This window comes from Rhincodon typus, chromosome 9 (genome assembly GCF_021869965.1).
Source record: "Rhincodon typus isolate 14 chromosome 9, sRhiTyp1.1, whole genome shotgun sequence".
NCBI classification, from domain to species: domain Eukaryota; kingdom Metazoa; phylum Chordata; class Chondrichthyes; order Orectolobiformes; family Rhincodontidae; genus Rhincodon; species Rhincodon typus.
In genome coordinates, this window is record NC_063340.1 from 41,343,620 (window position 1) to 41,359,803 (window position 16,184).

Below are 16,184 nucleotides of genomic sequence, written 5' to 3' on the forward strand. Positions count from 1 at the left end.
GGTGTTGTAAAGTTAGTGTTTTTGTACAAGGTTGAACGCTGTCAAAGGTATCCACTTGCAGAGTCATAGAGTCACACAGAAACAGACCCTTCATACAGCATAGAACAGTATAGGCCCTTCGGCCCACAATGTTGTGCCGACCTATTATCCTACTAAGATCAAATTACCCTGCATACCCTACATTTTACTATCCTCCATGTGCCTATCCAAGAGTCGCTTAAAAGTCTCTAAAGTATCTGACTGCACTACCACTGCCGGCCGCGCATTCCACATGCCCACCACTCTCTGTGTAAAGAACCTACCTCTGACATCTCCCCTATACCTTCCTCCAATCGCCTTAAAATTATGCCCCCTTGTAATAGTCATTTCCGCCCTGGGAAAAAGTCTCTGGCTATCCACTCGATCCATGCCTCTCATCATCTTGTATGCTTCTCATCCTTCTTCACTCCAATGAAAAAAGCCTTAGCTCCCTCAACCTTTCCTCAAAGACCTGCCCTCCAGTCCAGGCAGCATCGTGGTAAATCTCCTCTGCACCCTCTCTAAAGCTTCCACATCTTTCCTGTAATGAGGCAACCAGAACTGAACACAATATTCCAACACAATATTCCTTCGGACCAACTCATCCGAGCTAACCAGACATCCCAATCTGATCTAGTCCCATCTGCCAACATTTGGTCCATATCCCTCTAAACCCTTCCTATTCACATAGCCATCCAGTATGGCCTTGTGCATGGGAAATCATGTCACTCTAACTTGATTTGAGTTTTTTGAAGAGGTGACAGAGAAGATTGATGAAGGCAGAGCAGTGGACGATGTCCATATGGATTTCAGCAAAGCGTTTGACAAGGTTTTGCATGGTGGACTGGTTAGCAAAATTAGACAGCATGGGATCCAGCCAACTGGATACAAACCAGGCGTGAAGGTAGGAGAGAGCAGGTGGTGGTGGACGACTGTTTATTGGACCGGAGGCCTGTGACCAGTGGTGTGCCAAAAGTATCAGTACTGGGTACACTGCTTTTTGAAATTTATGTAATAGATTTGGATGTGAATGTAAGTTTGTAAGTTTGCAGATTTTTTTTTCCTCTATTCATTTGTGGGATGTGAGTGTCGCTGCCTGGCCAGCATTTCTTGCCCATACCTAGTTTCCCTTGAGAAGGTGGTGATGAACTGTCTTCTTGAACCGCTGCAGTCCACATGATGTGGGTTGACCCACAGTGCAATTAAGAAGGGAATTCCAGGATTATGACCCAGTGACAGTGAAGGAACGGCAATATATTTCCAAGTCAGGATGGTGAGTGACTTGGAGGTGGTGGCGTTCCCATATGTCTGATGCCCTTGTCCTTCTGGATGGATGTGTTTGTGGGTTTGGAAGGTACTGTCTGAGGATCTTTGGTGAATCTCTGCAGTGCATCTTGTAGATTGTTCACGCTGCTGGTAGTGAGCATTAGTGGTGGAGGGAGTGAATGCTTGTGGATGTGGTGCCAATCAAGCGGGCTGCTTTGTCCTGGATGGTGTCAAGCTTCTTGAGTGTTGTTGGGGCTGCACTCATCCAGGCAAGTGGGGAGTATTCCATCACACTCCTGACTTGTGCCTTGTAGATGGCAGTCAGGCTTTGGGGAGTCAGGAGGTGAGTTACTTGCCGCAACATTCCTAGCTTATGGCCTGCTCTTGTAGCCACTGTGTTAATGTGGTGAGTCCAGTTGAGTTTCTGGTTAATGATAACCCCACAGGATGTTGATAGTGGGGGATTCAGTGATAGTAACACCATTGAATGTCAAGGGATTGTGGTTACATTGTCTCTTATTGGTGATTGTCATAGCCTGGCATTTGTGTGGCACAAATGTTACTTGCCATTTGCCAGCCCAAGCCTGAATATTGTCCAGATCTTGTTGCATTTAAACATGGACTGCGTCCTGATTTACAGCACCCGCAGTTCTTTCGTTTTTTTATACCTACTGATTCCAGTTTTGCTAGGGCTCCTTGATGCCACACTCGGTCGAATGTAGCCTTGATATCAAGGGCTGTCACTCTCACCTCACTTCTGGAATTCAGCTCTTTTGTCCATGTTTGAACCAAGGCTGTAATGAGGTCAGGAGCTGAGTGGCCCTGGCGGAACCCGAACAGGGCATCACTGAGCAGGTTATTTCTGAGAAGGTGCTGCTTGATAGCGCTGTTGATGACACCTTCCATCACTTGACTGATGATCAAGAGTAGACTGATGGGGTGGTAATTGGCTGGGATGGATCTGTCCTGCTTTTTGTGTACAGGGCATACTTGGGCAATTTTCCACATTGTCGGGTAGGTACCAGTGTTCTAACTGTGCTGGAACAGCTTGGCTAGGGCAGCGGCAAGTTCTGGAGCACAAGCCTTCAGTACTATTGCTGGAATGTTGTCAGGGCCCGTAGCCTTTGCAGTATCCAGTGTCTCCAATCGTTTCTTGATATCATGTGGAGTGAATCGAATTGGCTGAAGACTGGTATCTGTAATGTTGGGGACCACTGGAGGAGGCCGAGATGGATCATCCACTCGGCACTTCTGGCTGAAGGTTGCTGCGAATGCTTCAGCCTTATCTTTTGCACTGGTGTGCTGGGCTCTTCCATCATTGAGGATGGGGATATTTGTGGAGCCTCCTCCTTCAGTGAGTTATCTAATTGTCCACCGCCATTCATGACTGGATGTGGCAGGACTGCAGAGCTTAGATCTGATCCATTGGTTGTGGGATCGCTTAGCTCTGTCTATCACTTGCTGCTTTCGCTGTTTGGCGTGCAAGTAGTCCTGCTTGATGGCTTCACCAGGTTGTTACCTCATCTTCAGGTATGCCTGGTGCTGCTCCTGGCACGCCCTCCTGCACTCTCCATTGAACCAGGGTTGATCCCCTGGCTTGATGGTAATGGTTGAGTGGGGGATATGTCAGGCCATGAGCTTACAGATTGTGCTAGAATGGAATTCTGCTGCTGTTGATGGTCCACAGCACCTTGTGGATGCCCAGTCTTGAGTTGCTAGATCTGTGCAAACTCTGTCCCATTTAGCACGGTGATAGTGCCACACAACACGATGGAGGTTGTTATCAATGTGAAGGCGGGACTTCGTCTCCACAAGCACTGTGCGACGGTCACTCTTTCCGAAACTCTCATGGACAGATGCAACTGCAGCTGGCAGATTAGTAAGGATGAGGTCAAGTATGTTTTTCCCTCTTGTCGGTTCCCTCACCACCTGCTGCAGACCGAGTCTAGCAGTCATGTCCTTTAGGACCCGACCAGCTCGATCATTCGTACTGCTGCTGAGCCACTCTTGGTGGTGGATATTGAAATCCCCCACCCAGAGTACATTTTGTGCCCTTGCCATCCTCAGTGCTTCCTCTAAGTGTTGCTGAACATTGAGGAATACTGATTCATCAGCTGAGGGAGGGCGGGATGTGGTAATCAGCAGGAGGTTTCCTTGCCCATGTTTAACCTGAAGCCATGACACTTCATGGGGTCCGGAGTCAATGTTGAGGACTCCCAGAGCAACACTCTCCCGACTGTATACCATTGTGCCACCCCCTCTGCTGGGTCTGTCCTGCCAGTGGGACAGGAAATATCCAGGGATGGTGATGGTGGTGTCTGGGATATTGTCTGTAAGGTACGATTCTCTGAGTATGACTGTATCAGGCTGTTGCTTAACTAGTCTGTGAGACAGCTCTCCCAGTTGTGGCATTAACCCCCAGATGTTAGTGAGGAGGACTTTGCAGGGTCGACAGGGCTGTTTCTGCCATTGTCTTTTCCAGCGCCTAGATTGATGCCAGGTGATCCATCCGGTTTCATTTCTTTGAGGTTTTGTAGCAAATGGTACAACTGAGTGGCTTGCTAGGCCATTTCAGAGGGCAATTGAGAGTCAACTACATTGCTGTGGGTCTGGAGTCACATATGGGCCAGACCAGGTGACAGTGGCAGATTTCCTTCCCTGAAGGACATTAGTGACCCAGATGGGTTTTTCTGACAATCGGCAATGATTTCATGGTGATCAGTAGATTGTAAATTCCAGGCTTTTTTTTTCTAATTATTGAATTCAAATTCCACCATCTGCCATGATGGGATGCAAACTCAGGTAGCCAGAACATTAGCTGGGATTCTGGATTAATAGTCTAGTCATAATACCACTAGGCCATCGCCTACACCCTGACACCAAAACACTTGGTGTAGCGGACAGTGAAGAAGATTATCACAGAGTACGACAGGACCTTGATCAGATGGGTCAATGGGCCGAGGGGTGGCAGATGGAGTTTAATTTAGATAAATGTGAGGTGTTGCGTTTTGTTAAGGCAAACCAAGGCATGATTTACACAGTAAACGGTAGGGTCCTGGGAGTGTTGCGGAACAAAGAGACCTAGAAAACCAGGTGATTGCCAATGGCGCATGCACATAACCAAGCGAGTTTTCAAAATTAAGATAGAAGTTCTGCATTGTTTCGCAGTTTATTTCTGTTATCTGATATACTGTTACATTAAAATTATATAATTAATTGATCATTTTACTATTTGTTACTATATTTATAAGTGACATCACTGCTAGTACGGATGCTCCTTGGTGTCAGCAAGCATAGGCCTTAAGAAAAAATAGAGTTCATCATCTTTAACAAAATCTGTGTTGTATGATCCTTTATGTAAATGCATAAAGTCTGCATCATAAACAAGTGAGAATCAAGAGGGAAAGATGGGAATAGAATTGTTGATCAGGACATTATTGGTTATAGATAGCTGTTCTTTTCTAAGTGTAAATAGTTTGGATGGAGCAGGTTTTGTCAGGTGTGTCCAGGAAGGATTTCTGACTCAATATATCGATAGGCCGACTAGAGGGGAGGCCATATTGCATTTGGTGCTTGGCGACGAACCAGGCCAGGTGTTAGATCTCTCGGTGGGAGAGCATTTCAGTGATAGTGGTCACAACTCCCTGACCTTTACTGCAGTCATGGAGAGGGGTAGGAGTTGACGGTATGGGAAAGTATTTACTTGGGGGAAGGGAAATTACAATACTATTAGGCAAGAACTACGGAGCACCAATTGGGATCAGATGTTCTCAGGGAAATGCACGACAGAAATGTGGAGGTTGTTTAGGGAGCAGTTGCTGCAAGTACTGGATAGGTTTGTCCCACTGAGGCAAGGAAAGGATGGTAAGGTGAAGGAACCTTGGATGACAAGACATATGGAACACCTAGTCAAGAGTAAGAAGGCAGCTTACTTAAGGTTGAGGGAGCAAAGATCGGACAGGGCTCTAGAGGGCTACAAGGTAGCCAGGAAGGAACTGAAGAATGGACTTAGGAGAACTAGAAGCGGGTATGAGAAAACCTTGGCGGGTAGGATCGAGGAAAACCCCCAAGGCGTTCTATGCTTATGTGAGGAACAAGAGGATGGCCAGAGTGCGGTAGGGCCGATCAGGGATAGTGGGGGGAACTTGTGCGCGGAGTCGGAGAAGGTAGGGGAGGTCCTTAATGAATACCTTGCTGCAGTATTCACCAGCGAGAGGGACCCTTGACGTTTGTGAGGACAGCATGAAACAGGCTGATATGCTCAAACAGGTTGATGTTAGGAAGGAGGATGTGCTACAAATTTTGAAAAACATGAGGATCGATAAGTCCCCTGGGCCAGATGGGATATGCCCAAGGTTTCTACGGGAAGCGAGGAAAGAGATTGCTGCCCCATTGGCAATGATCCTTGCATCCTCACTGTCCACTGCAATAGTACCAGAAGATTGGAGGGTGGCAAATGTCATTTCCTTGTTCAAGAAAGGGAATAGGGATAGTCCTGGAAATTATAGACCGGTCAGTCTTATTTCTGTGGTGGGCAAATTATTGGAGAGGAAATCTGAGAGATAGTATTTATGATTATTTGGAAAAGCACAGTTTGATTAGAAATAGTCAGCATGGCTTTGTGAGGGGCAGATCACGCCTCACAAGCCTTACTGAATTCTTTGAGGATGTGACAAAACACACTGATGAAGGTAGAGCAGTGGATGTGGTGTATATGGATTTTAGCAAGGCATTTGATAAGGTTCCCCATGGTAGGCTCATTTAGAAAGTAAGGAGGCATGGGATTGAGGGAAATTTGGCTGTCTGGATAAAAGAACTGGCTGTCCAATAAAAGACAGAGGGTGGTAGTAGATGGAAAGTATTCAGCCTGGAGCTCGGTGACCAGTGGTGTTCCATAGGGATCTGTTCTGGGACCTTTGCTCTTTGTGATCTTTATAAATGACTTGGATGAGGAAGTGGAAGGGTGGGTTCGTAAGTTTGCTGATGACATGAAGGTTGGTGGAGTTGTGGGCAGCGTGGAGGGCTGTTGTAGGTTGCAATGGGACATTGACAGGATGCAGAGCTGGGCAAAGGAGTGGCAGATGGAATTCAACCCAGACAAGTGTGAAGCGATTCATTTTGGAAGGTCGAATTTGAATGCAGAATACAAGGTTAATGGCAGGATTCTCGGCAGTGTAGAGGAACAGAGGGATCTTGGGGTCCATGTCCATAGACCCCTCAAAAGTTGCCACCTAAGTTGATAGGGTTGTAAAGAAGGCGTATGGTGTGTTGGCTTTCATTGGCAGGGGAATTGAGTTTAAGAGCCGCAAGGTTATGCTGCAGCTCTGTAAAACCCTGGTTAGACCACACTTGGAATATTGTGTTCAGTTCTGGTTGCCTCATTATAGGAAGGATGTGGAAGCTTTAGACAGGGTGCAGAGGAGATTGATCAGGATGCTGCCTGGAGGGGAGGACAGGTCTTATGAGGAAAGATTGAGGGAGCTAGGGCTTTTTTCACTGGAGTGAAGGAGGATGACAGATGACTTGAGAGGTGTAATAAGATGATGAGAGGCATAGATCGAGTGGATAGCCAGAGACATTTTCCCAGGGCGGAAATCGCTATTACGAGGGGGCATAATTTTAAGGTGATTGGAGGAAGGTATAGGGGAGATGTCAGAGGTAGATTCTTCACACAGAGAGTGGTGGGCGTGTGGAATGCGCTGCCGGCAGTGGTAGTACAGTCAGATACTTTACCGACTTTTAAGCGACTCTTGGATAGGCACATGGAGGATTGTAAAATGTAGGGTATGCAGGGTAGTTTGATCTTAGTAGGATAATAGGTCAGCACAACATCGTGGGCCGAAGGGCCTATACTGTTCTATGTTCATAGATTCACAGAATCCCTACAGTGTAGAAACAGGCCCTTCGGCCCAACAAGTCCACACCGACCCTCGGAACATCCAACCAGACCCATCCCCCTATAACCCACCTAATCTCTCCGTCCCTAAACACTATGGGCAATTTAGCATGGCCAATCCACCTGGCCTGCACATCTTTGGACTGTGGGAGGAAACCAGAGCACCTGGAGGAAACCCACGCAGACACAGGGAGAATGTGCAAACTCCACACAGACAGTCACCTGAGGCTGGAATTGAACCTGGGTCCCTGGTGCTGTGAGGCAGCAGTGCTAACCACTGAGCCACCATGCTGCCCATGTTCTATTTTCTATTTTGCAAGCTTGTCTAATGCAATCAGAATATTCATTCTCATCAACAAAAATACAAAGACAGAATTTTATACACTCATTTCTAAGGTTACATATCTGCTGCAGTTAGCGTCCTCCAATCAAGACATTAAAGAATGCTACATCCGCTGTTAAATAATCAAACTGTCTGTTAATTTAATCTCTATTTAAAGAAAATGAATCAGCAAATTTGAAAAACAGACTTAAAAAGCCACTTCACATTCCTTATGCAAATGCATTAGAATATGGAGTGTAAACAAAGGTTTAAAAACTCAATGATATGCTTCTTATTAACTGAGGAATCGAAAACTTAAAGCACAAAACTATTTGGTCATTAGCTTGGTCTTCTGCTTTTCACATGGGTAATTTACTTTGGGCTAAACATTAGATTTGCGGTTATTTTCTGATGTGTATAAGATGCCAGAAAGTACAGGGAATATTAATAAACATCAGAAAGATCAAGACAAACGGCTGATAAGAGCAGATGCCTGCTAGACCAAATTTAATGCAGGGAAGCATGAAATTATTCATTATGGTTGGAAGATGAGGGAAAGCAATCTGAAGTAAATGGTGTAATTTAAAAGATGTACAGGAACAGAGATATCTGGAAGTGTATGCACAATATTCTCAGCAGATGACAAAACAAGTTGAAGATGCTATTAAAACTCTATAAGTGAAGTTGAATTTATGAATAGAAGGATGGAGTATAAAAGTAAAGAGGTTATTATAAACTTTCATAAATTACTTGTTAGATCCAAGCCGGAGAATTTGTTGCTTAGTGGACAGCAAGAATGGATGACTAATGCGCTATCATCTGACTTAGACTATCCCCTTTAAAATTCCAATTACAAACATATTCATTCACAGATAAGACAGGCAAAAACAGATGGTTTCACACCAATATTATAGGCGGAAAAATACAGACAGGGAAAACAAATTCTGCAAAACAAGGGTGGGATTGGTTCTCAGTTCTTTGGCTCCAGCTCTTATATCAGAATTCCATCTTTAGAGAAGCTTAAGTATTTCTTCTTTTTGTCTTTTTCACTCACAGAGGAGGAGAGATGCTTCTCGTTTGCAGGCTCCTGATGTCGCTGGGTGAACTGCCCTAGAGGACTGTGAAATGTAACTAAAAAGGCAAATCTAAAGGTTGTTGCTCGGCAGCTTTTCCTTAGTCTCCTAGTGCCAGTCTGTACTGTAAAGTATCCACTCCATTGCTCTGAAAAGTAACATAACCTTGTAGCTAAAGTGTACATCACACAAGTCCACTTGACCTTCAAGTTGTAAAAAAGTAAACTCCTTCTGATCTTTTAGCTACACTGCAATGAGCAATGAGTAAGTCAGACTCATTGCACATCTGTTTTCAACAGGTCGCCAAACAAAATGATAAAAGCATTCCAATTACTGGACCAGCTTTCCAGTCTTGGAGAAGAGGAAAATTGTCAAGAATGAAGCAACTATTTTCAAAACAACAGATGATTGCATACAGTTACCCTGTGCTCATGTTTTAGACTAAATATTCTATTGCCTATATTTCGATTATGGGCAGTTTTACAAATAAAAACAAGTTTTAGAATTCTGGGATTCTCATTTTTGTTCATCTTTTGAAATTGCTAATCATGGTGTACACAAACACAAAAACACTTGACATCACAACCCTTTATCATGCTATGCATGATACATACTAATACATATAGAATATATACATTATATACCACAAGGACCACCATCAGCTTGGATTGATAATGTCAACAATCTGTTATAGAGACATACAATCAGTCAAAGAGATCTACAAAACAGAAAAAGGCTCTTCAGGACATCATGTCCACTCTGGACAAACACAACGTAACTATTCTAATCCCATTTTCCAGCATTTGACCCATCTGCCATCTTTACTTGGTCTGACCTGCATGTGATTCCAGCCTCACAGCTGACTCTTAATTGCCCTCTAGATAATAAATGGTGGCTCAACCAGTGATGCCCACATTCCATGATAACTTCTTTTGCACTAGGTATAAACTGAACCAGAGTTATCCCACTGATTCTACTGAGACCAGTTTTTCTACAGCTCCTTCATGCCAAACTTGGCCAAATGCTACTTTGACACAATTAACAAAGTTTACATGGGCTCAGAGGTTTCAACAGAAATGTGTAATACTGTATACAGATGAATTTTCTTTGCCTTTCCATTTCATTTCCTATTTTCAAGATCTGAATTATGCAGAAGTGGGAGTCCACAGGTAGTCTTAGGATTGTAGTTTGCCTGTTTACTTTCTTTCCAATAGTGTGTCAACAGTCTATTACCTACATAAATATGTCAGTGTTGTTTCTGGTACTTGTTCCAAAGTTACTCAATTCTGTATTAAAACTAGTCATTGTAGTTATCTTATAATCAATAGTGAAATTATCATGAAGCAGATTCCTAAAGCAACACTGTCAACTTACAAACATTCCCTGAGATGACATGAAGCAATAAGTTTGTTCCAAACCTTTGACCTCTGATAGCTTTGAAAAATGTCCCTAAATGGGGCAGTGGTTGAATAATACCATCACTTTTATTTATTACCACCAGGCTTAAGAAGTGCTAAAAGCATGTCACTTCACATTGGGAACACCCAGCATGGGTTCATGAAGGGTAGGTCATGTTTAACTAATTTGGTGGAATTCTTTGAGGACATTACTTGCATGGTGGACAATGGGAAACCTGTGGATGTAGTGTATCTGGATTCCCAGAAGGCATTTGACAAGGTGCCACACCAAAGGCTGCTACATAAGATAAAGTTGCACGGTATTACAGGTAATGTATTGGCATGGATAGAGCATTGGTTGACCAGTAGAAAGCAAAGAGTAGGGGTAAATGGGTGTTTATCTGGTTGGTGGTCAGTGGCTAGTGGTGTGCCTCAGGGATCAGTGTCGGGACCACAATTGTTTACAATTTACATAGATGATTTGGAGTTGGGGACTAAGTGTGGTGTGTCAAAATTTGCAGATGACACTAAGGTGAGTGGTAGAGCAAAGTGTGCAGAAGACACTGAAAGTCTGCAGAGGGATATAGATAGTCTAAGTGAGTGGGCAAACGTCTGGCAGATGGAGTACAATGTTGATAAGTGTGAGGTCATCCATTTTGGTCGGAATAACAGCAAAATGGACTATGTTTTAAATGGTAAACAATTGCAGCACGCTGCTGTGCAGAGGGACTTGGATGTCCTTGTGCATGAATCGCTAAAAGTAGGATTGCACGTGCAGCAGGTAATTAAAAAGGCAAATGGAATTTTGTCTGCCATTGCTAGAGGGATGGAGTTTAAAAACAGGGAGGCTATACTGCAGCTGTATAGGGTCCTGGTGAGGCCGCACCTGGAGTACTGTGTGCAGGTTTGGTCTCCTTACTTGAGAAGAGATATACTAGCACTGGAGGGGGTGCAGAGGAGATTCACTCGGTTGATTCCAGAGTTGAGGGGGTTGGATTATGAGGAGAGACTGAGTAGGCTGGGATTGTACTCATTGGAATTCAGAAGAATGAGGGGAGATCTTATAGAAACAAATAAGATTATGAAGGGAATAGATAAAGTGGAGGCAGGGAGGTTGTTTCCGCTAGCAGGTAAAACTAGGACTAGAGGGCATCGCCTCAAAATAAAGGGAAGCGGATGTAGGACTGAGGTCAGGAGGAACTTCTTCACCCAAAGGGTTGTGAATCTGTGGAATTCCCTACCCAGTGAAGCGGTTGAAGCTGCCTCGCTGAATGTGTTTAAGGCGAGGCTAGATAAACTTTTGAACAGTAAAGGAATTAATGGTTATGGTGAGTGGGCGGGTAAGTGGAGCTGAGGCTCAAAAAGATCAGCCATGATCTTATTGAATGGCGGAGCAGGCTCGAGGGGCCAGATGGCCTACTCCTGCTCCTCGTTCTTATGTTCTTATGTTCACAGTTAGATAGAATAAAGATATTAACCCACCTGGGGTAACATTCGGTTTTCTTCCTCTAGTTGCTTCACTCTGGTCTCCAGCTGTTTGACGTAAGTAACTGCTGGCTCTGAAACAAAGAGTAAATGGTCACATTTCATTAACTCAACAGAGCATTTAGATGACAACCACCCTCCTCTCAGCATCTTTGAAAACAAATTAAAATTCAACGATCACGCAACATTAATAAGGACCTGATTGTGATCAAGACAGCTGCTGTCACTGGAGTTTACATCAAACTTCAAATTCCTCTAAAATCAATAGAACTAATGACTGTGTTTAATTTCACAATTATTGCAAAGTTACAGCACGAATCTTTAAATTCATGTTTTAACCCTGGCAACCGAAAGGAAGTGTACTGAAAAAGGCAAAAATTCTTAATAAACCTAAAAATTTCATTTATGAACATGACTAAATAATAACTTCTGCAATGACTGAATGAGATTATATGTCTGGCAAAAATGTTTGGTCTTTACAGTTAGTTTTAAAAATAACTTTCTCAATGAGTTACAAGAAGTTACTTTTTCAAAGCAGTAAGACAGTCTATATGGAGGTTCAGTAACTCACAACCACTTACCACATCAAACAAATTTTACAGAATTAATGACTGGAATTCATTATTTATTTTGGGATTTGAAGATAAATTGTTCATTTCAAATACTGCCCTATAATAAGAATACCTCATATCCGTAAGAAAATTAGAAAGCTACAATCTAATCAGTGGTTTAAGGAGATTCTACAAACTGACATGAAGGATTTCATATATCCTTGATTTTATTCCATCATTTCTGTTTCTTTCTGTTTCTATTCTTTGTATAAATATTCTTCAGAGAAATGTCTGGAATTTGCATGTGAAGCAATGAAAAGGAAAATGACAACAACCAGCCTTTGCCTTCATTTCATTGCATTCATGAGTTATTCAAATATGTTTAATAACTGCTACAAAACAGATAATAAACATGCATGTTGGTACTGTCATCACGAGGCTGGAGTATAGAGAAAGAATAATTGACTGGCGTCTGGGCAATTAGTTATCAGCAACAGATGCTGGTCCAGCCAGTAATATCCTCATCTTTGAATGAATATATAAAAAAACCTAGTGTTTTCTCTCTGTGGAAATGTTTATAGAAGTGACCGTTAACAGGGAAAGCAGCTGAAGTGAGCCAGATGCTGGAGATTTGAACATAATAGGTGCGTAATTTGTTATAGTTAAAATGGAAGATAATATCAAGTGTAAATTGTAGAAGAGTGAGCCCAGGCAATTACACCAAGAGGTTGCATCTGTGGGCAGTAATACACTTCATATTAGCTTCTGGCTGGACACACGGTTGATTTTACTGGATTTTAACAAATCATGAGAGCCGTCATTAGCTATTAAACACTTAATACATTCATACGATAACCGTATAACAATCCTGCATTGTAATCTTTACGTTTTTAAAGAGATTCAATAAACATGATTTTAAAAATTGGTTTCCTTTGGCTGCAGCTTGACTTCAGCTTTGTGGCAAAATGCTTACATTAAATAATTGGAACACTTTCTTTCGGTTGAAAATTAGGTCAGATGTAAAAAGCAAGTCTTGTGAGCTAATCAATTTAAATATTGTTTAAAGCAGGAATAGGTGCTCAAATAAAAACCGAAAGAACTGCAGATGCTGTAAATCAGGAACAACAACAAAGTTGCTGGAAAAGCTCAGCAGGTCTCGCAGCATCTGCAAAGGAAAAAAAGAGTTAATGTTTCAGGTCTGGTGACCCTTCCTCAGAGGAAGGGTCAGCCAGACCTGCTGAGCTTTTCCGGCAACTTTATAGATGCTCAAAGCCTGGAGGAAACTGAATCATTTGCTGATCCTCTGCTCTGAGGATGTTAGCATCACAACTGTTCCCACGGAGTCAGCTGAAACCACTGAATGTGAGCCTCGACTTTGAGTTATAACCTCGTCCCCAATAATAAAAATGCTGATCACTTTGAGCCTAAACAGTGGATGCTATACCTTTGATCTTGGTTGACTGACAGCTCTTAATTCGGAAGTCTGCAAAGTGGCACAAATATCGCAGGATTTTCTCAATATTTGTTATAGCAGTTTGTTCATAAAGTTGAATTCTACGAGGCTGACCCAGCAATCCTATCACCCACATAAAGCATTGAATCCATGAAATATTTTTATCCATAAATCTTGTAGATTATTGCGGTACAGTCCAAGGAAACTCATCCTCGGCCATGGAATGCTTTAATGAAAGAATGAGTTATACTGATATCTTGATCAATTGGGTCACTAGGCTGAGGAGTAGCAGATGGATCTTAATTTGGATAAATATGAGGTATTGCATTTCAGTAATACAAACAAGGACAGGACTTACACGATTAATGATGATAGGACCCTAGGTAATTTTGTAGAACAGAGAGACCTAGGGGTTCAGGTACATAATTCTTTGAAATCTGCATCACAGGTAGACAGGGTCATTAAGAAGGCATTTAGCACGCTTGCCTTCATTGCTCAGACCACCATTTCTAGGAGTTGGGATGTCATGTTGAGGTTGTACAGGATATTGGTGAGGCCTCTTGGTGTGCAGTTCAGTCATCCTGTTATAGTAAGGAAATTACTAAACTGGAGAGGGTTCAGAGAAGATTTACCAGGATGTTGCCAGGAATGGACGGTTTGAGATATAAAAGTAGACTGGAAAGGCTGGGACTTTTTCCACTGGAGCGTAGGAGATTGAGGGGTGACCTTACTGAAGTTTATAAAATCATGAAGAGCATAGATAAGGTGAGTGACAAGGGTCTTTTCCCTAGGATGGGACAGTTCTAAACTAGGGAGAATATTTTTAAGGGAAAAGGAGAAAAATTTAAAAAGGACATGGGGGCAACTTTTTTGTTTTACAGAGAACAGTTCGTGTGTGGAACGAATTGCCAGAGAACGTAGTGGATGAAGATGCAGTTGCAACATTTAAAAGATATTTGGATAAGTTCATGAAGAAGTGTTTGAAAGGATGTGGGCCAAGTGCAGGCAGGTGGGACTGGTTTAGTTTAGGAATATGGTCAACGTGGCCTGGTTGGACTAAAGGGTCTGTTTCCATGCTGTATGACTCTGTGTTTCTGGGATATAGGGCTTCTGACATCCTCTAATTTTCTCCAAAGTACGTCACAGTATTACGCAACATAATCCTTACTACAGAGATTATCTCATGACTTCGAAATCAAAGCCAACAATAAATTAAACGGGTGGTAAATTAATTCTGATGCTGATGTGATGCTTCGTTTTTCCAATGGCAGTATTAATCCCTATCAAGTTGGAACTCACTTTCAACTATCCAGGGATCAGCTACAGCCAGCCTAGAAAACATTGTCATTCCTTATAGACATTCCTTATCCACGACTTGCCGCTAATCTGCACTGACCTCTGTTCTCTGGCCAAATACACTCTACCTATGTGGCATCCTGGCACTGCACACACGCAGACCATCCATAGAAACAAAGAATACACAAGTGCACACTGAGACTGACCCTAGGCCTGACTATCAGTTTGTACAACAAAACTCTTCAACTCACAGAGCTCACACCTCTGCAACCAAGAAGAAATAATATTTGGACTAAAGTCTGAAAATCCCTGATGCAATCTGCCCCACTTCTGATCAGGCTGTACCCATCGTGCCACGAGCAGGTTACGGGGATAGGGTGGGGGTTTGGGTCTGGGTGGAACCTCTTCGGAAGGTCAGTGTTGACTTGATGGACCAAATGGCCTCTTCCTGCACTGTAGGAATTCCATGATCAGAGAAGTGTGATTAAATTCAACTTCATCAGATGCAGGTATTGACATAGGCTTAATCTTTATGTGGCTCAGAGCTCAATAAAGTATTTAAATTTTCAAATATATGTATATATATACTCAGTGCCTATAATATGGGAGAAGTGTATTAGTTCGTAATTTTAGTATAATTTTAAATCAACATTACCCTTCTGTTATTTTTTCACTCATCATACCTGCTGAATTTGTCTGTCAATTTTTGGTACTACATGATTGCTACATTTTTGCATGCTTTTTCATATCCTGATTATTTAGTCTGTACATATTTTTCAATAAAAGTCATACTGCAAACTACCATTGGGTTTATGATCATATTTCTTGAACGAATTACCACTATTAGGATAGTATATCATGTTGATACATGCATTAATAGAGTAGAACAAGACAGAATATCCTTTACTGTCACACGTACTCCATTGTCAGAGTACAGTAAAAAGCCTTTACAAAGTCTGCTTTTTATGGCGACATCTTAGATACAAGTACCCAGGTACAAATCTTGGATGTAACAGAGGAAGAAATGTAGTTGCATTGTTTGACAGAGTTTAAAAATAAGTTAAAATTATGACTTCATTAAAGGGTTGACAATACAATAAGGTTAGAAACTTCAAATAAACATGACATCGTAGCAGCTCATTGTAAGACTTCCACATGTGGTCCAACTGGCCACTCCAGACCCCAGTCCAACAGCTGTCCCCCGTCCTACTCTAAACCTCTAGTCTGCTCTGCACCGGCACTCAGTTGCTCCAAGGCAAGTTCCAAGACTGCTCTCCCGCACCAGTCACTGTCAGGGCTGCTTCCATACACTGCTCCATGGCTCATTGATTGTGCTGTTCCAGGACTCATAGCCCACGCTGCACCAGGGCTCACTGCTCGTGCTGTTCTGGGGCTCACAGCCCACGCGCTGCACCAGGGCTCACTGC

At 42.8% G+C, this 16,184-nt stretch overlaps 1 protein-coding gene across 1 annotated transcript in view; it reads right to left on the reverse strand.

Moving 5' to 3' along the window:
• LOC109920937 (coiled-coil domain-containing protein 85A-like) overlaps positions 1-16,184 on the reverse strand; it is a 652,342-nt gene that overhangs the window by 252,966 nt on the left and 383,192 nt on the right. The window contains exon 2 of the mRNA XM_048601135.1: positions 11,455-11,531. Within this exon, the coding sequence (XP_048457092.1) occupies positions 11,455-11,531 (77 nt within the window). The remainder of the gene's footprint in view (positions 1-11,454; positions 11,532-16,184) is intronic.